This window comes from Andrographis paniculata, unplaced genomic scaffold (genome assembly GCF_009805555.1).
Source record: "Andrographis paniculata isolate CXL003 unplaced genomic scaffold, ASM980555v1 Contig22END, whole genome shotgun sequence".
Classification (NCBI taxonomy): domain Eukaryota; kingdom Viridiplantae; phylum Streptophyta; class Magnoliopsida; order Lamiales; family Acanthaceae; genus Andrographis; species Andrographis paniculata.
Genome location: NW_026137513.1, coordinates 2,106,323 through 2,129,960, shown reverse-complemented (window position 1 = coordinate 2,129,960; position 23,638 = coordinate 2,106,323). Strand labels below are relative to the sequence as shown.

General features: G+C 29.9%; 1 protein-coding gene and 1 long non-coding RNA gene across 2 annotated transcripts; one reads left to right on the top strand and one right to left on the bottom strand.

Moving 5' to 3' along the window:
- Positions 1 to 6,648: 6,648 nt before the first annotated feature.
- LOC127245659 (uncharacterized) lies at positions 6,649 to 8,696 on the top strand. Its single transcript, XM_051266662.1, has 3 exons — positions 6,649 to 6,793; positions 7,921 to 8,077; positions 8,505 to 8,696. Exons 1-3 carry the CDS (start codon positions 6,791 to 6,793, stop codon positions 8,549 to 8,551), a joined length of 207 nt encoding a protein of 68 aa, XP_051122619.1. The 5' UTR covers positions 6,649 to 6,790; the 3' UTR covers positions 8,552 to 8,696.
- An 8,941-nt stretch (positions 8,697 to 17,637) lies between these two features.
- On the bottom strand, positions 17,638 to 23,114 carry LOC127245702 (uncharacterized). The gene is made up of 3 exons (XR_007837466.1): positions 23,028 to 23,114; positions 21,533 to 21,750; positions 17,638 to 17,828 (listed from the first exon to the last, which is right to left on the bottom strand). It is a non-coding gene; the product is annotated as an uncharacterized LOC127245702 (long non-coding RNA).
- Between the last annotated feature and the right edge of the window lie 524 nt (positions 23,115 to 23,638).

Genomic DNA, 23,638 nt, shown 5'->3' with positions numbered 1-23,638 from the left:
ATAATAATATTATTATTATTATTATTACACTGTAATAATATATTAATAATTATTATATATTCCTTTGAATGGTGCAATAATTGGACTGCGTGACAGTAAACCCTCTCCACTCTGAAATTTTATTTCTTTTTTTCTTTTAAGAAATTATTTTACTAATTTTTTTTTTTTTTTATTTTTTATAATCGGTAAAAATAAATACTCGTTGTTTTTTACATCATTCGTTCGTAGTTTTTATTTTTATCCGTTTTGTATAATTTGTTTATTTAAAATAATTATATATTTTAATATTCTCTCCTTCTCAAATAGCTCGCAATATTTTTTTTTATATGTCTCAAACATTCTGCACCATTTTTAAAATAGGAAATAATTAATTATACTTAATTTCTATCACATACTTTATTCCCTCACATCATTTAAATAAAAAAAATAAAATATATATTTTCTCTCCTCCATCGCATCACCTAATTTCTAAATTATCCTACTTAATATTACCCACCTAAAAAATATCGTGCCAAAATCAAATGTTGCACCTTGTTTGGGAATGAGAGAGTAGTATTTTAAATGTTAAATTTTATATTTTTTAAAAATGACATTTTTGCCTTTTTTTTTTTTTTTTTGGTATAAAGACCTATTCAAAATTCATTAAAAAAAATTATTTTTTATCTCTCTTAAATAAACAAATATATTTATATTCATTCAAAACTTCATATTTATGTGCAAATTGATTTTGTTAATAATAAATAAAAAAATTTTATTTATTTATTTATATTATATGAAATTTTGTTCTCTAATATTTATATTATATATTTTATTAAAATAATTAAATACATATTTTTATTTTTTTAATCTTATATGTATTACATAATAAATCAAATATTAATTAAACAAATCACTCTAATCCAACTTTCAACTCAATACTCCAATATGGTAATCAAACACAAAAAAAATGTACATCACAATATTTCATAATATTTTTTTCATTTTAATTTTATTTATTCATAATTTAACCCTTGAAATATTTCAACATATTTTTCCAAAAAAATTAATATACTACACACTTATTATTTTTATATTATCTACACAAATTTTTATACATATACAAAAAAATTTCTTCAAACAAAAACACAAAACAAACACACCCTAAAATTTAGTATAGTTATTTTTATTAGGTTGATTTTTATTAATTTATTTTTTGATATACTTATAATTTTAAATAAATTTATTATAATATATTTATTTTTAATGATATGATATATATATATTAATAATATTAATATTGTCTATTTCATATTTATTTTTTAGAAAAGTAAATATTTTATATATAAATAATAATTATTTAATTATTTTAAAGTTATAAAAATAAATATATAATTTAGTGGAAGAAAATATAGGTTTGTTATCTTAGTGAAATGTAACAAATGATATTTTAATAAGATATTAATGTATACAGTCAAATTAAGAATAATAAAAAAAAAAAAAAATAGAATCTTCATGCTTATATATAAGGTGCTTTAGAAATTAGCTTTTAGAATAAATAAGGTTTTTTAAAAATATTAATTTACTAAATACTTAAAATTGTTATTTGCAATTAAAAGGTATTAATAAATTAGTTTTTAAACACTATTTTAATATTTCTTCTTAAAGTTAAAGTCGATCAATCAACAGTGTAATTTAACCTTGAGGTTAAACGTTTGATCTTAATAGAATACATGAGAATGTGCGTATGGATAAAAAATAAAAAATAATTAAGTAAATCAAATACAAACACAAATTTTAGTTCATTAGATTCACAAATTAATTTGAATTTGTTCACAATTGTTCAATAATATTAGCAAAAAATTAAAATAAATAATAATTTTATATTTAATAAATATATAACATTATACTTAACCAGGACTTGAGGAACTATACATTAGGTACATTTGATTAGTAGTCTATCCAAAACAACTTCAGGATCGTAAACATGCAGCTACTCGACCTCTAGGTTGTCGGGTAAATAAGGCTCGATTGGATGATCGCCCAACACTTGACAAAGTTGAGATACATGAAACACAAGATGGATACGGCTAATAGCCGGCAAATGCGGCTTATATACGACCTTTTCCACGCGGCGAATGACGCGGAATGGTCCATAAAATTTGGGCATGAGCTTGTGATTGATGCCCTAGCGCAAGCTACCCTGGCGAAAGGGTCTGACCTTCAAGAATACCAAATCACCAACCTGGAAAGTGAGCTCACGGTGATGGCGTTGGCTGCTAGGACCATGTGTTGTTGAGCACGTTCTAAGTGGTGTTTCAACCGTCATAGTACTGCCACGCAACCGCCAAGTAACTCTGAATCTGCAGCAACTCGACATTCATCTATACAGTGTGGGGAGCGGTCGGCCATAGACGGTCGAGAAGGGGGTGGTGGCAGCAGCAGTGTGGAAGGAGGTGTTGTACCATAACTCAACCCACGAAAGGCAAGCTGCCCATTTTCAGGGCTATTCCAAGCAAAAACAACGAAGGTATGTCTCCAGTGTGCGGTTCAAGACTTCAGTTTGGCCATCAGTTTCCAAGTGGTATGCTGAGCCGAAAAGTAATTTTGTGCCCTGCAAATGAAACATCTCTTGCCATAAACAACTCATAAAAACTTGGTCACGATCTGTACACGACATTCCATGTAGACGAACTATTTCATTGACAAAGATCTCGGCAATGGACGTGGCGGTGTAATGGCGCCGTAGTGCAATAAAGTGCCTATATTTACTGAAATCGGTCAATGAATACCAAGACACAAGAGAATCCCAACGATTGAGCAAGGCCGGTGATGAAATCCATTGCTAAATCTTCTCAAACTTTCTCTTGGATAGAGAGGGGTTGCAGAAGCCTCCAGGAGAAAGCCTTTTGGCAAGTGAGGCATTGTTCAACATATTCACAAATTCGGCGATACATTCCTGCCCAATACACATAATCTGCCAATCATCGGTAGATGTGGTGTACTCCCGCATGACCACCAAGTGGGGTGTCATGAAATTCCTCAAACAATTTTTCTATCCATGGGGATGTTGCCGACAACACCAGATGCCCCCGATACAATAGAATTCTTTGTCAATATTCATAATAGGAATGCGATATGTTTTATGAGACAAGATCTTGGATAATCGTCTACAATGCCTGGTCATATTTTTCCTCGGCCACGAGCTCGTCTCCAGCTGGCCACTGAAATGAAGAAATCGCAAAAAACTTGGTTTTTTCGGTGGGAACCAGCCTCTGTGCATGATCAGTAGACATCAATGAAAGCTCATGTCGATGGGAGAGGGAATCAGCAGCAACATTGATACGACCTGGTTTATAAACCACATCGAAGGAATACCTGAGAAGTTTGACTATCCAAGACTGCTGAGCATAAGTACCAATCCTCTGAGAGAGCAGATGACGTAAACTATGATAATCCATATGCTGCCCCATTAAGTAATATTGCATCTCCAAAGCTTCCCAATCCATTTGAATTTTTCCTAGTATCTAGAGCCATGCAACACCCAATATTATATCCACCCCACCAAGAGGAAATATGTGACAATCTGTCTGCACTTCTACTCCATCGAATTGTATACGCAATTTCGAGCATGCTCTCGTACTTTCCAAGTTAGGTTTCATCTCCTCAGTAAATTCACCCTCCCTTATCTCACTTAACTCCGCAACCCAGTTGCCTAAATCATCTTTCACCATGACATTAAAATATTTACTTTCGCATTTGTGGAGTAGACTATAAGGTTGTTTGCACTTATAACAAAGGCGTTTCTTTTGACACTCGCGATACTCATCGCGGCTTAATTTTCTTGTGCTTCCCCGCGAGGAAAGGGTTGAAGTGACTGATCGCTACCACCCCCCTGCAATACTGTTGCTAGTCGAATGACGGTTTTCTACCTCTCCAACTGTGTTTGAAGAGATATTGCTTCCAACCCGCCTAACCAGGTTACTTCGTAATGTCAAAGAGGTTTTTTTCACAAGTAAAATTCTATTCCATTTTTCAACTCCCATTCAATGCTTCTACTGACACAGATTATGGGTTTGAGATCCGGGGGCTCCACTACCCTTAGTTTATTTTTGATAATTTGTTTCAAGCTCCCTAAATAACACCCTAAGGCTTGTGCTTCTTTCAATGGTTGAGCCTAAGTAGCAAGTTCAGTGAATAAATTGATATATTCGTCAACAGAACCTATTTGCCTTATTACCATCCTCTCTTATGGATTCCCAATGAATCGATTGTCAAACTTAGTAATCAATGCCTATGAGAATTCGATCCAGGAGGCAGAAACATGCTTCATCATATGCCAATAGGACCAATGGAGCGTCACATCTTCCATCGCCACTCACACAAGAGTCACTTTTATCTCCTTGGGGACTCCGTGTAATACAAAGTGTTGTTCGGCCCTAGCAACCCATCCCAAGGGGTCGTGGCCATCAAAGCTAGGGAGTTGTGCATCCTTAAGCTTGAAATCGGTTTGATGAGAAGTCCAGGTTCCTCCAACATTCTTAAACAAACATTTTGCCCCGCTGATGCCGGCAGCCCTTGTTGACAAATCCGCTACCTCTCCTCCTTCTGCCATATCTCCCTGAGCAGCTATCGAGCCCCTGATAGGTGTGGCAGACGGCCCATGTGGAAACTACCCAACAATCGTATCCCGCATGACTGTTAAAAGTTTTGTCTTTAGAGTATCAACTTGTCTATCCATCTTCGATTCGAGGCGCGACAATCCTATCTGTTGTGCTTCCACGCCTGTTCGAAGTTCCTCCAGGCTTCCTCAAAAGCTTCAATGCGTTGCATATTTATTAGCATCATTCCTCCTCCGCTAAGATCTGGCCGGTTGGATCAATTTGATATTATGAAAACTTAAGAGTACCAAAAGACTAAACTTTATTGATAACTAATGAAGATCTACTATTTTCGAACCATGCCGAAGCCGTGAAATTGAAGAAAATCATAATGACTAATAATTTCTCAAAATAATATTCCCTCTGTCTCAAAATAATAGAGACATTTGGAATGAGTACGAAAATTAAAGAATAATAGTACTATATTAATAGTGGGTGTAAAACTACTTTTAAAAGATCAAAATGTCCATACTTTATATAACTTTGTATGTATGGTTATATATATATATGTAATAAAGATATGCATGTATTAGTAATAAATGAATGTGTAGAAAGAAATCGAGAAGCACGCAAAGTGAGAATGAAGAGAATTGTGTATGGATTCATTTCACTCATTATATAATACACATTTGTATTTTAGTAAAAATGCACAAAACACCCTATATTTTATTTATTACGTGAAACCCCCTGTGTTAATGTAAAGTTTGCACGAAACATCCTTCTTGTCCAAAATTGATATTTGATTCTAAATAAAGACTTAAATTACGCAAGTTTTATAAAAATATAAAATATAAAATATTTTAAATAATTTTTTTTGAATAAAATAAATAAATAAATAAATAATTGATCAATAATTAATTTTATAGTTTTTATAAAAATCAGATAACAATTTGTTTTCAAAAACTATAAAATCAAGATTAATCAATTATTTATTTATTTATTTATTTTATTCAAAAAAATTATTTAAGATATTTTGGATTGTTTATTTGTATTAAACTTGTATAATTTATGTCTTTATTTAGAATCAAATATCAATTTTGGACAATAAGGTTGTTTCGTGCAAATTTTACATTAACACAAGGAGTTTCACGCAATAAATAAAACAATATTTTTACTAAAACACAAAGGGTATTATATAATTTACCCTTTATAGATACATGTAGGTAAAAAATTGTGTGCTTAAACTAGGGGTGTGTTACTCCCTCCGCGAGAGACTTCATCAACTCTTCACGCAACTCCTTCTCGACCTCGTCGATTCTTTTGTTTGAAGATTGTTTTGAGGTTTGAATTTTGAATTGAGATTTGAATAGTAAAATTTTTGAATTTGAATAGTTGTATAATGTGATATAAATAGGTGTTAATGTGATGTTTTGAGTGTAAAATTGATTTTTAGTATAATATAAAAAATGAAAAATAGAGGTTTGATTTGATATTTTTAAAAAAAAAAAATGGAAAAAATAGTGTATTTAAAATCCAATTCTCCACACAAACACACCCTAGGTATACATTTTACAACACAATTTAAATTTAAAAAGCATATAAATTAAAACAAAAACTAAATAAGTTCTCATAAAATATTACTATATTAGTATATAAATTAAATTAAAATTCACAAAAATCAAATTTAATCAAACAAACTAGGAGTGTGTTTGTTCATATTTATTTTTTAAAAAATAAATAAAAAATATTATTATCTCAATTATTTTTTTTAATAAAGATATAATGTATTTTTAAATAAAAAAATTATACTTAAAAATACAATTTAAATCTAAGTTACAATTTAAACCAAAATTAATCACAGTTAGATTTGCCGCCTTAAAAAAATAAATAAATAAACAAGAAGCTGGAGTGCATGTTGCCAGCACAGAAGAAGCCATCCAATGATTTATCGCCACGTAGGAAATAAACGCGTTGGACTCCAATCACGAGCCTCGATGACGAGACTTCGCCACGCCACGCCACGCCACGCCCCCCGTCTATAAATACCCCAAACACCCAAGTCTCTGCCTCATTCGTAATTTGGGGATTATAATAATAATAATAATCGGCGAGAGTAAACAAAGGGATCTCTGTCCAGCTGTCTCGCCGGAGACCCAAATCGACCTTGAATCTTCGGCGATCCTGGTCATCAATTATCCGATCTCATCCTAGCAATGGTAAATTTTGATAGTCTTGTTCTGATTTGTCCTGGATTTGCGTACCTTGCGCTTTTTAAAATTTTGGTGTAATGTGATGGGCGATTGTGTGATTTCTTTTAACCTAGTTTGTTGTCTGTTGATTTCATGTTCTAGCGGTTTCGACGGCGTTTCTGTGTGGATCTTACCTAAGTGTATGTGTTTTGAACTACTTTTTAACGATTCGAGGCTTGATTTGCGAATTAGATTAGATAGTTAAAAAGCGGTGGAACCGACATGTTGATTTGCTTCTAAATGGATCACTATTTGGAATTTGGGAAAGTTATTGCGTAGTTAGACTGACTATACATTAAATTTTAGATTACTGCTGTGGTAGAATGTAGATCTTGTGAGTAGGTGGAGGTGCGGTTCTTCGTTAGGTGAAGAAACTTACAGCTTGTAGGACCTGTAAACTCGAATATTATCATAAACCGTGGGCATAATTGTTCCCTGATCTTGAATTGCATGATTTGCACCTGTTAGATTATGAATATAAAACAAATTAGAACGCCTCGAGCAATAGCCTGTCTCCTAACCCTAATTCAGCAGACGCTAGAGAAGCTTATGTCCTTTGGTGATAGATAAGGCTTTCTTTGGGTGGTTTGATAGGAAGAGAGAGATCCAGTTTGTGGTTTTAGGCAGATAAAATCACGTTCTATTAGAGGTGGTTTAAAACCCTGTTCTTAATTTCGCCCGTTAATTAACCAACATGGCCACTCTTACAGGACTATGTTGTGGGAATACTATAAGAATAAAATAAAAAATAAAAAAATAATAAAAAATTTCACACCTGGTTAAGCAATTAATTGGAATACTGCTTATTCAAAAGGACAGCCTGGTTGAATGCATTTTGACATTATGATTATTATAGGTTTCACTTGCAAATTTTTTGATAAAGCTGTTCGAGTTGCTTTAAATTAAATTTAAGTTGTTTTGAGATATTGATCTGAATTGCTACAATTAATAACATCCTTTGTTAAATGCATTTGATTTTTACAGTTTGTTCTCGTTGTATTATATGATCTCTATCCCCTAATTGTCTCTATAACTTGATAATCTCTCCTTTCAGCATGAGTCTTCTTTAATTTTTTATTCTCACATCATTTCAGACAACTTCAAGGAGACTTGCTGACAGAAAGATAGAGAAGTTTCAGAAGAATATTACCAAGCGTGGCGCTGTTCCTGAAACTAGCACCAAGAAGGGAAGTAACCTTCCAGTTGGCCCAGTCCTAATTGGGTTTTTCATTTTTGTCGTCATCGGATCATGTAAGGATTCACTAATCTCCCCCTTCTTCATTACCAATTAAATCAGTGCCATTTTGTTGACCCAAACCTGACATTATTGGATTTTGGATATCAACCAATGTTTTAGTCCTGACTCAACATATCGAATCTCTGTTCCAGTCTGACCAATTACAATAATATACATGATTAAATTCTTGTTCAGACACTGGACAGCCATTTTAAAAACTCTTCTTTGTTGCTTTTGAATTGAAATGGTGGAACATAGTTATAATGTTATGTAATATAAAAATGTCGAACAATCCTCTTGTGTCGATAATCTTTTGTTGCTAGGTGTAGCTAAGTTTGGAATTATGTACACATGTTCTTGCTGTGCCCTTATCCTCCTCTAATATTGTTTATTTGCACTATTCTTTCAATTAGTTAATACCTTGTGTTTGTTGATGTGCAGCGCTGTTCCAGATAATAAGGACGGCAACAAGCGGAGGGATGGCTTAATAAAAACTATGGTTTGTCCTATATCTTATGTGCTACCTCTCTTTGTTCATTTCAAAAAACACCCAAGATGTGTAGTTGTAGACATGATGCAGAACAATAATTATCTAAATAAAAAAGGCTTCATGCCTTGATCTTCTACCAGCTATATCTAGACTCTTCTGCCCCGCATTCGATTCTCTTTCCCACCCAAGTTTTTTGTTCATCTTTTACGTGCATGCAACATTACAACGAGAATCTCACTGATAAATTGTTTGTGCTAAGATATTTTTAAGTTTCAGGTGAGAATTTTTGTAGAAAATTCGGCATTCCCCTACCCTCGACTCTATGGTAAAATTCGGAATTTGTTTGTTTACTTAGTTCGGATTCCTTGAATTAAATTCTGCTGCTAGGGATTATGATCCAGTCTACTTATCGATATTGTACAAAAATTTCGAGCTCTGCCCGGCCATTGCCTCAAACAAACATTTCATTTTGTGATAGGGAAAATATACCTTCTGTCTCCTTATTTACTTTTTAAGTTAAATAAAAAAAATAGAAATAGAAATAGAAATATTTAACTCTTTTTATCATTTTTGTCTGTTTTATTCAAAAATATTTTTTTTTATTTTAGTAAAAACAATTATATATCAATATCCAAATACTTTTAAATTTTATCTAAATTACAGATATATTATTTACTCTACTATAAAATTTCAAAGGGTCCCTTGGTTCAGGACAGTGGGAGTTTTTTACTTAAAAAATAAAAATAAATTTTTAGAGAGTATTTTGTTTTTAGAGAAAAAAATATAATTTTTTAAAAAAAAAAAAGAAAAAAAGAAATTGGGAGATTTTGGATAAATAAACATTTAGAGAGATTTATTAAGTGCATCTGTGAAGAGGCAGCCAAGTTGTTTGGTATGGTAGGATGTTTAAGGTGGAAACAGTGAGAATGTGTAGCTTCAATCAACTAGTTATTGTCGATGATGAGTTTGTTTATTTTGTATTTGTAGGATAGGAATCCCATTCCCAGCTGTGAATTTAATAAATAAATATATGGGGAAAGAAACACAAAAAGATGCCAAAGGAATTTAGAAAAGGCTATAGTGGAATATGCATGCAGTTGAATGAATTAAACCCGTTCAGATCTGATGTTGACTCAATATTATTTTACCATTTATAAATATACTACAAATTATGCTAATCCATATCATTTTATAACCCATCAAAATATTACTAAGAAAAATACTACTGTAGTACATAACAATTACTCCATTTCAATTCCAAATAATAATAAGAGTATATTAGGTGGGGATTGTGCATGTGACCATCAGGTCATAGGTTCAAACCTCCAACGTCTCAGGTCCTGCCACACATGGTTCGCCTAGTGTGACTTGCCTGTCGAATCTAGTTTGCAAGGTATTAGGTTCGGCCGGCATAGCTAAAGAAAATATAAGTAAAAAGGTTTTTTTTTTTAATGATGTGGAAACCTGCAGCCACTGTTGGAATGAGTATACGAATATAAACAGTAAAAACACCCCTACCTAAATATAGGTATGACTCAATTTTGCATTATTGGTATTTTTTTGCGTGCGTTTGGAAGTTTTTGTTTTATAATTGTTGAATGTAATCATTTATGTAAATCCGAGTGTTTTTATTAAGAATGTAGAAAGTGTATAGTTAAAAGAATTGACATATATATCTATATATATACATAGGCTCTATTTGTGAGGTTTCAACTTTGATATCCACTAAATCAAATTTTTACTTTTTATAAAATGGTAAAATTAACTTTCTAAATATTATATTAAATAATTATTTTAATTCAAAATTTTTATTATTTAAAATCTCAAATCTTTCACAAATAAAACACCTATATAAGTCTTTTCAGTATGTTTCTTCAGAGTTCAGTTTTGATTTTTTTATTTGAGTAATGGTTTAAATATGATATCTGTAAAAATAAATACTCTTACAAGGAATGATTCAGAGTTTAATTTTAATTTTTTTATTTGAATAATAGTTTAAATATGATATATGTAAAAATAAATAATACTACTATATTTTTACAAGGAATTGTAAAAGCTGTATAATAAAAATAATTAAAACATATCTCGTAAAATACTGGTGGTGTGGAGGTTGAACTTGTGCTTAGTTTGCAGATATTAGATTCGGCCATATAATAACTCACTATTTTTTTTTTTTATAAAATATAATATGAAAATACAATTTAAATAAAAATTCAAGTAAATATTCAATTTTAAACAATGATCAAACAAACTCTAATTTGCACTCTAATTTGCTTGTGTTTTTGGTGCATTGATCTCTCATGTTTTTACTATTCATTTAAAAGTAATTTACAAAATATTACATTATACATCCATTCTTCGTACATATATATATATATTTATATATAATATATATATGTAGACATTAATAATTAAATGTCTAAATTAAATTAAATATATGTATTTTGAAAAAAAGAATTTTCAATAAAATAAGTATATGGTATTTAATTATTCACATGTGTTAATTTTTGTACATGGAAGATATCGTACAAATATTACGTATATAAATAGAGTCATAATAAATTTGACAACAAAATAAATTAATCTTGTCAATAAAGGAAGTATATAAATTAATATCTTCCGAAAAATGCAATGATATAAAGATCTTGTTAATAAAGAAAGTATATAAATTAATATTTTCCAAAAAAAAACAATGATATAAATAAATTAATATTTTCCAAAAAAAAACAATGATATAAAGATCTTGGTGAGAAAGAAAAGTGCACAATTAAATCCGTCAAGAATGGAAAACGGCATCCGATGGAAAAGGAAATATTATAAAATACCTTCCTATTGACCAATCAAGACGCGACATGTGGCACTATTCGAAAAGGAAGCCAAGGCTAACCTCCCTTATAAATAGGAGTCTTGGCCAATTCATTACACATTGAAGTTCATTTAAAGACTCGCGTAAGGGTAAATCTCGAGAGACTCTCTGTAATGTTCTTCATTGTTCTTTGTGTTCTTCGAAACGTTTTTCGTCGAAAAGTCACCAATTTGGACAAATGATCCAATATGGGTTGACGAATCGATGAAATTAACGTTCTTCGTCGTATATTCGAGCCGGAGGAATGATCAAACCTCCCAAAGCCATTGAGGAATCCGTCAAAGTTAAGGAAGAGCCTCCAAAGTCGCTCTCAAAGCTTTAAGATGTTCATTGCGTTCTTTATCAAAAATGCAAACTCGGCCCTCTTTGATCCAAAAGTCAAAGGGACACACCGTCAAAAGCGTTATGAAGCACCAAATCTATCCCCTCGAAGATCAAATTCCATCAGATGATTTAAAGGAGACTTCAATCCAAAGTCGACGATCAAAATCGCTGACACAGATACCAAAACCCTCCAAAAGCTGGAAAAGTCAAACCGAAGATCAAAATCTCTTCGGATCAAAGAAGTCATCCAAATCCAAGTTGGAAAAATGAATCGACCCGGGAAGATAATCATAGGATCCGAATAGAGAATAGGACCCGCATATATTTAAATTAAATGTAATTTGTACGATTTTGTATTTATAAAAATATAATACAATATTTTTGTCTACAATATCAAATAATTGTTACCATTCAAAATTTTTAGTGTTAAAAAAGGCTGTCAATTAATATGGTGTTAATTTGACCAAATTAAAAAACTAAATTTGATCAAATTAACAAACTAACATGAAATAATTAGTAAATTATCACACAATGAATAACATATTAACAAACTAACATATTAACTTGAAATAATTAATAAATCGCCACAAGAAAGATAACATATATTTTATTATATAATGTGTTATACATTATATTATTGTTTACTATTATTTTATAAATATTTGCTGATTAGATCAATTTATTGTAGTGTTAAAATCATAATATAGTTTGTTGAAAGTAAAATATATTTTGTTATATGTAACTATATAATATATTATTTAAATATGTGTTATATATTATATCAATATTTATTTTTTTTTTTTATAGATATTTGTTAATTAAATCAAATTAACACGATAATAGAAGCAATTATAAAAATATCAAAACACCAAATTACAAAAGTAAATTCTTTATATTTTTTATTTTTTTAAAAAATTAATTTGATATAATGTTTTTATCAAAAACAATAAAAAATTGCATAATGATAATAATAAAAATATTGTTTAAACATAAGAATGGTCAAATATAAAATTTTATTTTAAAAAAAAACATCACAAACTATGACATAAACACAATGTCATATTTATTATTATTTTTGTATTGTATTTACAGTATACAAGTATAATGAAATATAAATATATATATATATTATCTAAAACATATTTATCTATAACATATTTATGTAATGCCTAATTTTATTCCAAATTTAATTTTCCGTTTAAGCATATATTGCGTTTGTTTTATTTAAACACCATAGTCTATATTAATATTTTTAAAATATATATTTTCTCCGTCCAATAACAAGAAGTAAACATATTGCATTATTATATTTAATATTAAAAATATTTTTATATTTGTATAATTTACTTCATAAATATCATTATATTTTTATTATAAGAGACTAATAAATTATCTTATCATTATCTTTTAATTATACTATATTTTGATATAATAATATTAATATAATAATTAATATTCAAATATCAATACGAAAAAATAACTGTATATTTTCTGTTTGGACGAAGACCGATATATTAATAATAATTGTGAAGATTAAATAGAAAAAAAAAATACTAAATAAATGAGTAGATCCTACAATTAAGATCTAAATTTCCATTTGGAATCTAACAAAAATATTTCAATTTTCACAAATAATGTTTTTAATTATAATTAATATAACTTTGGGTGTCTATACTTATAAATATTATCGCCATATTGGCGGCGATTAGAGAGCTAGCAACGCCATGTTGATTTAATAACAACTTTAGATAAACTGTTTTTGTAGTCCCGTAACTGGACCCTCTTATCATTTTAATCCCGTAAGTGGAGCATGTCGCAAACTAGTCTCATAAGTGAAAAAATTTCGTTGTTTTAGTCCTCCGGCGCCGGAGACGCCCGCGTGACTCGCCGGAAGCCACGTGTCTGCCAGGCGTCCCGCCAGGTCAGCGATACCTGATGGACACGTGGATTATTTTTTTTTTGTTAATTTTTTAATTTTTTTTCAATTGGACCAAATAAAAAAATTAAAAAAGTCAAATAAAATTTAAAATAAATTTAAAAAAATTAAAAAAAATGAAAAAAATAATAAAATCCACGTGTCCGCCAAGTGTCGCTGACCTGACGGACATGTAGCCTCCGGCGAGCCACGCAGGCGTCTCCGGCGCCGGAGGACTAAAACAATGAAAAATCTTTACTTATGAAACTAGTTTGCGACATGTTCCACTTAAGATACTAAAATAATAAAGAGTCCAGTTACGGAACTAAAAATAACAGTTTACCCAAAAATTTTTGGATCACTTATATGGTATATTTAAGGGACACTTTCATATAAATCTATTTGCTCAAGTCAACATTTTAATAACTCTACACTACTAATTTTATTTCAATTAACTTCTTATTCTAAATTATTTATTCCTTCCAACTTTTATGATTATTTAAAAAATATAAATATCCCTATCATGTTAAATTACTTGTATGTCATTAGAATTCAAAATTTAAACAAACATAAAAAATAATAATAAAAAAAATTGATCCACCAATCTCATTGATGATAATCGCACGCGTTAGGTCACCAGTTTGCATAAAATTTTCGCTAGAAATTCGTAGTTCAATTTTTCTCTCATCTTTACACTTGAGATTGTAAATTATTGATAATTTTTATTATATATATATTTGTTGTTTATAAGATTTTTACGATTAATGTGTTTTAATACATTGTTGATACTTCCTCCGTCCCAAAGCAATATGGACACTTGAGATGGACACAAGAATTAAAAAATAATAGTATTATATTAATAGTGGGTGTAAAATTATTTGAAAAAACTAAAATATTCCTATTTTATGTAATTATTATGAAAAAATGAGGATGGTTTTATGAAAATGTGGGAAATTAGTTACCAAAAATAGAAACGGAACTATTGTTTTTTAACGGATGAAGTATTTTTTTACCGTAATATAACAATGTATATAAAAAATGACAACAAGAAGATCATCATAATTCCAATAAAAGAATGAAGAAAATGTGTAACCCAAAACTATTACATTCCACGCCAAAAAGTCCTACTTTCAGCGGAAATAAGGATGTTTCTGCAAAAAACAGTGAATTTTGAAGACAGTTGTACCTACAATAGAATAAAGTTGTACCTACACAAGTTCAAAGTTGTTATACGTAAAAATCATATTGCACTTGGCTCTCACTAGGCTTGTAGTTGTACTAAAAAAAACTTGTACTTCGAAATCAAAGTTGAGATTTTTGGGTTTTTTATAGTATTCAAATGAAAGCGTACGTATACTTTAAGAAAAAAAAACACACATCCTATAAATTACAAGAAAAAATCTCAACAATACAACATCATTTTTCATTCAAGTGTAATTGTATAGGTAAACGTTATAATTATATTTATATATAAAAATATATATATATCTATTCATAACTTTTTTTCTATAAGTTTGTATATATAATTATATATATTAATCTATATGTGTTGTAACTGTCTCGAAAAATTGTACGTGAAAGGTTGTACTTACAATAGAAGATATTTATATCTATACAAACTCAAAGTTGTACATCTATAAGAATCAGTCCTCCCTAGGTATGTATCTATACTTGAAGAAATTTATATTTCAAAATCAAAATCTTTTTTTTTTTTTTTTTTTTTTTTTGTGTGTTTTGCCACCGTATTCAGATACAAATTGTACATATATTTCAATAAGGAACACATATCCCACAAATTATAAGAAAATATTTTGACAAAACGTCATTTTTCATACAATGTATAAATCTATATGTAAATATAAATGTTGTAGTTGTATATATAAATGTATAGATAAATGTTGTTTATAAATATTAGTCAATTATAAATGTATATATATATGTAAAATAAATATTTATTTGTAAAAGTTGTTTATAACTATTGTATATAAAATTATATATTATTGTATACGTAAATATATATATATTGTAACCGCCTCGAAGAAATGTTATACGGAAAATTGTGCCTACTACAATATAAGAAGTTGTACCTAGACAAGCTCAAAACTAGTGGTGGCAATTCGGGCCGATTCAATTTTATTTGTGCCGGCCCGACCCAGCCCAATTTTGAAACGGGCCAGATAGACATGACCCAATTTGAAATTGGGTCTGAGAGTCTTGATGTAAAATCGGGACGAGTCGGACCAGACTTTTTTTTTCCTTTTTTCTATTGTATGTTAAAATATTATATTAAATTTATTTATAATCCCTTCGTTCATCCCAATTAAATGAATTCAAGTTATTTAAAAAAAAATTTGTATAACATATTATCTATATGTTATTGTTGAATAGAATCTCCAATTGAACTAAGAACCTTCAATCTAAAAAAAAAAAAAATGCAACTACTTTTAAATTGGAACCGATGGTACGAAATTAAATTTAAAAATAAGTAATTCATCACCTCAAAAATAAAAACATGTTAAAGATTTATTAACACAATATCAATATTGCATTACAACAAAAAATCAAAATCATTCCATAAATGCCAAAAATTACATGTCAAAGCATTATAAAAGATCAAATACTTAAAATATTATAGCAGTCATGCCGGTCTCACACTGATGTACGTACATTATCAACTTTGTACCTGCAAAAAAGAACTATTAGATATTTAATTTGAAGCATTAAAAATAAAAAATAAAAATTCACTACTTATGTAAAAATAACTTCAACAATTAACAAATTACTGTTAAATAAGAATTAAAAATAATCAATAAAAAATATAGTTTAGGAAGCAGTGAAACTTGTTCAATTCATTCACAATCTCATATATTTGACAATTGATATGTATGTACAATTCAATAAAAAGGACAACAACCATTGTCAAATGAGAATTAAAATTCTTCAATAATCATACTTTATTATGCAATATAATTTGATCATATTCTTTGGGATATGTCATTTGTACCATAGCATAAAACATTATCGGTATAATTTTGAAATTCTCCAATAGCTTCTTCAATATCTAAAACAAATATCAACAGTAAAAAGAAATAACAATAGTAAAAATTATATATATTTTTAATATACCTTTTTTCCGTATATCCAATTTATTAAGCAAAGCAAAACTTCAGCATTCTCACTTTTAATTGCGCTACGGAATCGATCAATAATACGACCACTAAAGTTAAATGATGATTCTGAAGCAACCGTCGATATTGGAATACAAAGAAAATCACGAGTCATAGAAGAAATAACCGGATAAAGAGGACAATGCTTCCACCAATATTGAAGGATGTCCAGTTTCTCGGTCATATTAATTTTTTTTTCTTCTAAATAGACTTTCAACTCCAATTTTTGCATTTCTAAATCAAATTCACGACACTACCAAAAAATCGACTATTTCTAGCGGATTAAAAATTGCTGCAAATGCTTATTTTTTTGTGACAAATAGCTATTTGTGACAAATTTATTGCGGATTTTAGCCGATATGTTTACTGAAGTAACAAAAAGTCTTTGTTGCAACAAATACCGTAACAAAATAATGGTGGTCAAAGCGCGTGAGAGAAGTTTTTGTTACGGTTTCTTGGACGCGACAAAAAATAAAATTTATTTTTGTAACGAAACATAACCGTAACAAATATTACGGTGCAAATATTTTCTGACAGTTGCAATATCTTTTCGTAACGGTTTTGATAATGAAATCATTTGTAACAAATAATATATAGCTTGTCTTTTCAAAGAACCTTTTGTTACAGTCTAAAGATGATGCAATTGTAATAGTGTTTGTAACAATATCAATTTTGTGACAAGTAACATAAAACTTATTTGTTTCATAGTAAATACGAAATTCATCATAAAATTTACAAAATGAGACCGATCCAACCACCTTCTAAAGCATCCCATAAATAGCTACACTAACAATCGTGTCAACTAAGCACGAAAGAACTACATAGAATGCAAACAAGCCAAAACAATGATCAATTTAATAAGCCAAAATACGTAATTATACACAAAATGATGACTCCATTATATCAAACATATAATGCATCAGTCTCATCCAAACATATGCATATATGCGGATGCTTATGCAGTGACAAAGTACCGGGGAGCCATTTAGGTGCGGCAAACCACCTGCATGAATAATTTATATAAGAATTTATTTACGAAATGAATTAGTACAAAAAAAAAAAAAAAAAAAAAAACTTCAAAGATGAATTATGTACATGTTTGGACACCTACTCGATGGGATAACTCGTAGAACCAAATGAAATCCAAGGGTGCACTAAATAGTTGACTAATCATGCATTCATTAATCCTTAACCAAAACATGAATCAATTTGTAAAATTAATTTCTTATATCATATTAAAAAAAAAAAAGTTCAACAAACATCACCAGAGTTCTTGTGATTCCAATAAAATCAGCAATAAAATTCAATCGAAATAATCATCGGTATGATGTTGAACCCCATAAATAATGAAACAAATCTTAATAAGGTTGCGATTCTGTATTTTAACTACATAAATCAGTAGCACCTTCAGTTCTTCATAACATAAATCAACCAACATAATCCTTAAATTTTATAATTCAAAAGTGATTGATAACTCTTGATTTTGTCATATTTTATAGTTTATATTTATTTAATTATTTATTTATTTATGTCGAATTATGGTATTATTTATGTTAATTTACTCTAGTAATTGTATTTATTTCATCTTGTGTGTATAATATTAATTTATTAGTTTTTAGGTGTAATTTATAATTATTTTGGTGTATACTTTAAATTAATTGATGTGTTTCTTAAATTATATTTTTAAACATTATTTATATGCTATTTAAGTATTTAATTTTGGCTAAATTAATTTTATTTATTATTTATTTAAATAAATATTTATAAGGGGTTTCTAATCTATACAGGTAAGATAATGTTTGAAAACTTGTTTGAGAGTTCAAAATTTGCTTTAAAAAGCGAAAATGGCGGGTAGCGTAGACTCCGTGAGCGGCGGCTGCACGGAAATGTGACCAGAGCGAAAATCTCTGCATGAAAGTGAGTGATGGCGGCTATGCGGAAAACAAGCGGCGGCTGCATTAAATCCGTCCAACCTCCCCCAGCTCCTGCATTTATTCCAGTCACCCTGCATATATTCCTGCACTCTCCGAGCTCCCATATTTAATTCATGCATCATCACTTAGCCAATTTTTAGCTATTTTTGTAATATTTATTCTAGAACCTTCTAGAAAATAAATAGTTTTTAGTAAGTTATTGGTAGTTATATTAGTTTAGATGTAGTTAATTACGGTTATTTTTAGAGGTAGTTAGTAGCTATTTTTATAGATAGTTATTTATGGTTATTTTTAGAGGTAGTTAATAGCTATTTTTAGAGGTAGTTAGTAGTTATTTTTAGAAGTAGTTATTTATGGGCGGTTGTAACCGCGAAGCTTCTAGAAGTTTTTCTCCTTATAAATATCCCCTCTAAACACACATATACATACAGAATAATATACATTCCATACACTCTATTTTTTCTCCATTTTTTCCCCATATTTTTATCTAGTTTAATAATACGAGATTTTCGATTTTGTATCGCGAGCAAACTGATTTTCTCCTCATTTTCTTTTAATTTCAGCATATTATTTTAGCTAGTAAAATTCCTATCATATTTTTCCACCTCACCTTCACCCAAAAATTCCATGTTCGATTTGAATTGTTCAAGTTGAATTTCGACAAGGTTGCGGAAGGGCGATAGAAGAATCGACTATTTCAGCCCTTTTTCGTGTCACAAACAGATTTAGGGTAGTTCAACGTAGCTAAGTACGCGGGAGCCTTGTCGACCTGCTTAGTTGTTGTTCCGAATTCGATTCCAATTAAAGAGAGGTATCAGAGGGGTAGAGCCACTAACGGAACGGTTGGAAGAATAATTCATGGGGTATAGGCGGTGGTCTATTGGGTCACAAAAATTTCTAGTGACAGTAGAGTTTCTTGCTTATAATGTTCTTCGTCGGGTGTCGCTGAAGCCTCATTGTAAATCCCCTAAGGTCGAGTACCAACCGAGTCGAGAATTGGCTTAAGCGAGCAAATGCGATCACGTTCATTCCTCCGAGCCCCCCTAAAATTATACATATATTTTTGCTATCACACCATTGTCATCCCGCTCATTTCATCCATGAAAATCTAGCCATTAAGGAACGCAAAAGTCAGACACAAACGCCTCGCTTCATCCTTTTCGAGATACATATATTTTATTGTTTTTTAGTTAGATTTAATTTGTGCAATTTATCTTTTCAGTTTCTTCGATTGTATTAACTCATTGCACTTTTTCTAATTAAATATAGGATATTCGCATATTCCCTGAGTTCGACCCGGACACTCACCGGTTAAAGAGATTTTTTATTTTTGACGAAGTTTTTGGAGTTACTACACGAACACACACGAAACTATTTTCATTTTATACATATATCATTTTTTTTTGTATCTTAAAAGATATTTTTAAATCTCTCCAAAAATCTTCGATCAAATTTTTATGTCAGAACATGTCCTATACATGTAGCAACCTAGACACGAGCAAAAAAACCTTAAGAATATAGCATATTTACTATATAGTTAGGGCCAACATTGTCTGCGACACAATATTATTATAAAAACTAGAAAAAACTTGAAGAAAAAAGTAGATACTTATATATAAAAAATAGTTTTCTTAACTTGAAAGTCTTCACAGAAATGTTGCAACATTGTTACACCAGGTATACCCAATAGGCAAACATCATTTTTTAAGGAACAAGGTAATATATAAATATGTCATTATGCTACCTTCATAAAGGGACAACATTGGATCAATAATCATTACATTGAAGTATCACATATTGTCTTCTAAAGGTAATGTGCTAATTCTTGAAGTTGCATCAAATATTTGGATAAAAATCAAATAACCAACACTTCTACATCCAAACAAATCTTGAAACTCAAATAACTAACACTTCTACATCCAAACGAAGCTTAAAATTCAAATAACTAGCATTTCTTCAAGTCAAACATGCCAAATCAATTGCAACTTTATTGGCATAAGATCACATAATGCTATCAATCACTGTGAAGAAGAAGAATTAGCAATGCAATGAATAAAACCAACTCAAAATAGTTAAGTTCAATATATATATATATATAGAATTCGATTTTTTCTATTTGATTATAATTTCAAACAATTATGCCCGCCATGTATTCTTATATTGCACAAAACTACCTATAGTCTTGCTTTTCTTGGCATATTTCATATGTCTTGGTTACATTCCAGAGTAAAAGCATAAAGTAACTTGATACAGTCCTGAATGCCCGAAACAACAGATCCACAATAATTTAGAGAACCTATTTAATAACACATTTGAACGTACGTAACTGTAAAATTTAATAAAATTCAATCAACCGATCTTAAAATGAGATGAAAAAATAAACCAACAATGATTGAAATGAGTTCTTCGATTTTCTCAACCATCTTCTATTATCATTCAAGTAGTATAAATAGCAACACTAGAATTAGATTTTGGGCATTGAGTTTCTCTTAAACAATTTTAAATTACACTGCAATCCACTCCACACGGATTAAGCATTAATAGCAATTTTTAATTATGAGATTTATATTGAAATTTTAGATGCCCGACTCTCTAAAATATCCCTACACAATAACAATATTTTTTTTCTCAACAAAGTAACCAAAATTGTTTACTTTAGTTTTGTCATGGTTAAGAAAATATCATTACATGCAATCAATCCTTCATCTACTACCGCCATAAAAATTTCACTCTAACAAAATATTAAAAGTTCATGCGTTTGAAAATGACTTACATCGTGTATTTGAACTTCACATCGCACCATCTACTTAGTCTGTCTTCTTTTCAAGTTTGTCGATAGCAGCTAATCTTTCAACCAATAGAGAGTGGGAATAGCAATATGCCAAGTACAAAGGATCAGAGTTCAATAATAGAAAGGTTCTCTTTCTGCATCTTGTTGAGGCAAGCTCGAAAATGTGAAACATAACCAAGTTCCCAAGCAAAAGTATCAACCTGAAACTCAAAAGCTCGACTAACCAAATTGAGTAAAAATCTCACAAGATGCTGGAAAGGTATAATTGTGTGCTGAAATATTATAAGTCCAATAAGAACAAGATGTGTGTCAAATCCAAAACTCTTAAGTAATTCTAAAAAGTTCTGAACAATGGTACAACCACCAAAATGCAACAATGTGAGGATCTAAATTACAACAATGTCAAGATCTTGGTTGATTACTCCTATCAGAGGTTTTGGAAGAGTGGCAACTTAAAGAGCAGCATGCTGCCTCCGATCAAGATAAGTCTCAAACATAGTCATAAGTATCATAAAATTGACTATTGCCTCCACGTAAAAAAAATCCGATCATACACAATAATATACTTGAACACTGATTTTTTAGCACAAAGATTTGATAATATTCCTTATTACCTTTAAGATATACTATGACATTTTTTATTACTATTTTAGAGTTTTAAGTTATCATAAATTAATTTTAGTTATAACATATTTACATAATTGAAATCTTTTGAATGGGGTAAATGCACAATTTATCTTTCCAACAAATAGATTATATAAATTACAACCTTACTTGTTCCAAAATAAATTGTACCAAAGCCTCAACTTTCAGACCCTGACACAGGACCTCGGCCAGTAGAAAAATAAAGATAATCTCAACTTTCAACCTTTCTAATTTGAACAAACCATAACATTTTTTGTTTACTAGGAAGTGTATAAACCAAATTTAGACTTCAAGCTATTGTCGTCTATTGATATAGCCAAAACAATCACCTATTGGTAAGGCAAAAACAAGCAGAGATTTTCACACTTAGAATCCTGTTAACTAAAGGAATCAAATCAAATCCAACAAATGAAATCAAATAAAAAATCTTCTGAAACAAGCTTTTACATCCAAATGAAGAAAGTGTTCGAAAAAATCTCATTGTCAAATTGCATTATCTACAACCAACCTTTGACTTTAAAAAATGGAAGAAGGTAGGAATATGTTTATACCCTTATTTAACCAACACCTAACTGAATCAAAGACATAAACTAACAAAAAGAAACTAATACCCATGTCTCGCAATGGACTCCGAACACGCAATATTCAATAATCACATGGCCGAAATCCAAAATCCACAACCGAATCGAGTTTGTTCGATCCTAGACAAGAAACTCAATCCCAAATCTGTAGCTCCTACAAATCATCATAATCGAAAATGCCTCTTCTAACACCAAAATGATTTTACCCAAACCCTAAATCAATCTAAAACCTCTCAAAATCGTCAACATACCTTGCAATTTCTTCACCCAGCATGTCGACTTGTTAGTCTTCTTCTAGCCACCGAAGTTCTCACCAAAAAAGAGTGGTTGAATGGCGGAATTCCGTGGTGGAGTGTGGCAGATTGGAGGATAGCGATTTAGGATTCTTCGAAATCGACTGTGTTAATATATAAGTTGTGGGATCGACGTTTTCATTCCTCCTCTACCCAAAATATGTTTTTGACTGAAATTAATTTATGTTTTTTTAATTTTTTCAATGAATCATTTTTATTGAAATTTTTTTCGGATTTTTACTTTTTTGTTACGGTTTGAATACTACAATAAATAGGTTTTCGATGAATTTTCGTAACTTTTGTTGATTGTAACAATAAAATATTTGTAACAAAAATAATTAAATGACCACAAATAATACTTTTTACTATGAAAAATTTTGTAACTAATAATATTATTTGTTACGAAAAATTTGTTGCGATCCTAAAATTGATACAAATAACCATTATTTTGGTAGTGCTACTTGAATCGAACTCCTGCAACCAAACAAGTAGTTAAATAAAATATTTGATTTGATAATAAAATAAAATTTAATCTGAATATCCTTTTGTATACATAAATGATTTTGAGG

Excerpts from the sequence above, each read along its gene's own strand:
- LOC127245659 (XM_051266662.1), top strand. Across the intron at positions 8,078-8,504 it reads TTTTGTCGTCATCGGATCAT|CGCTGTTCCAGATAATAAGG; the intron begins GTAAGGATTCAC and ends GTTGATGTGCAG.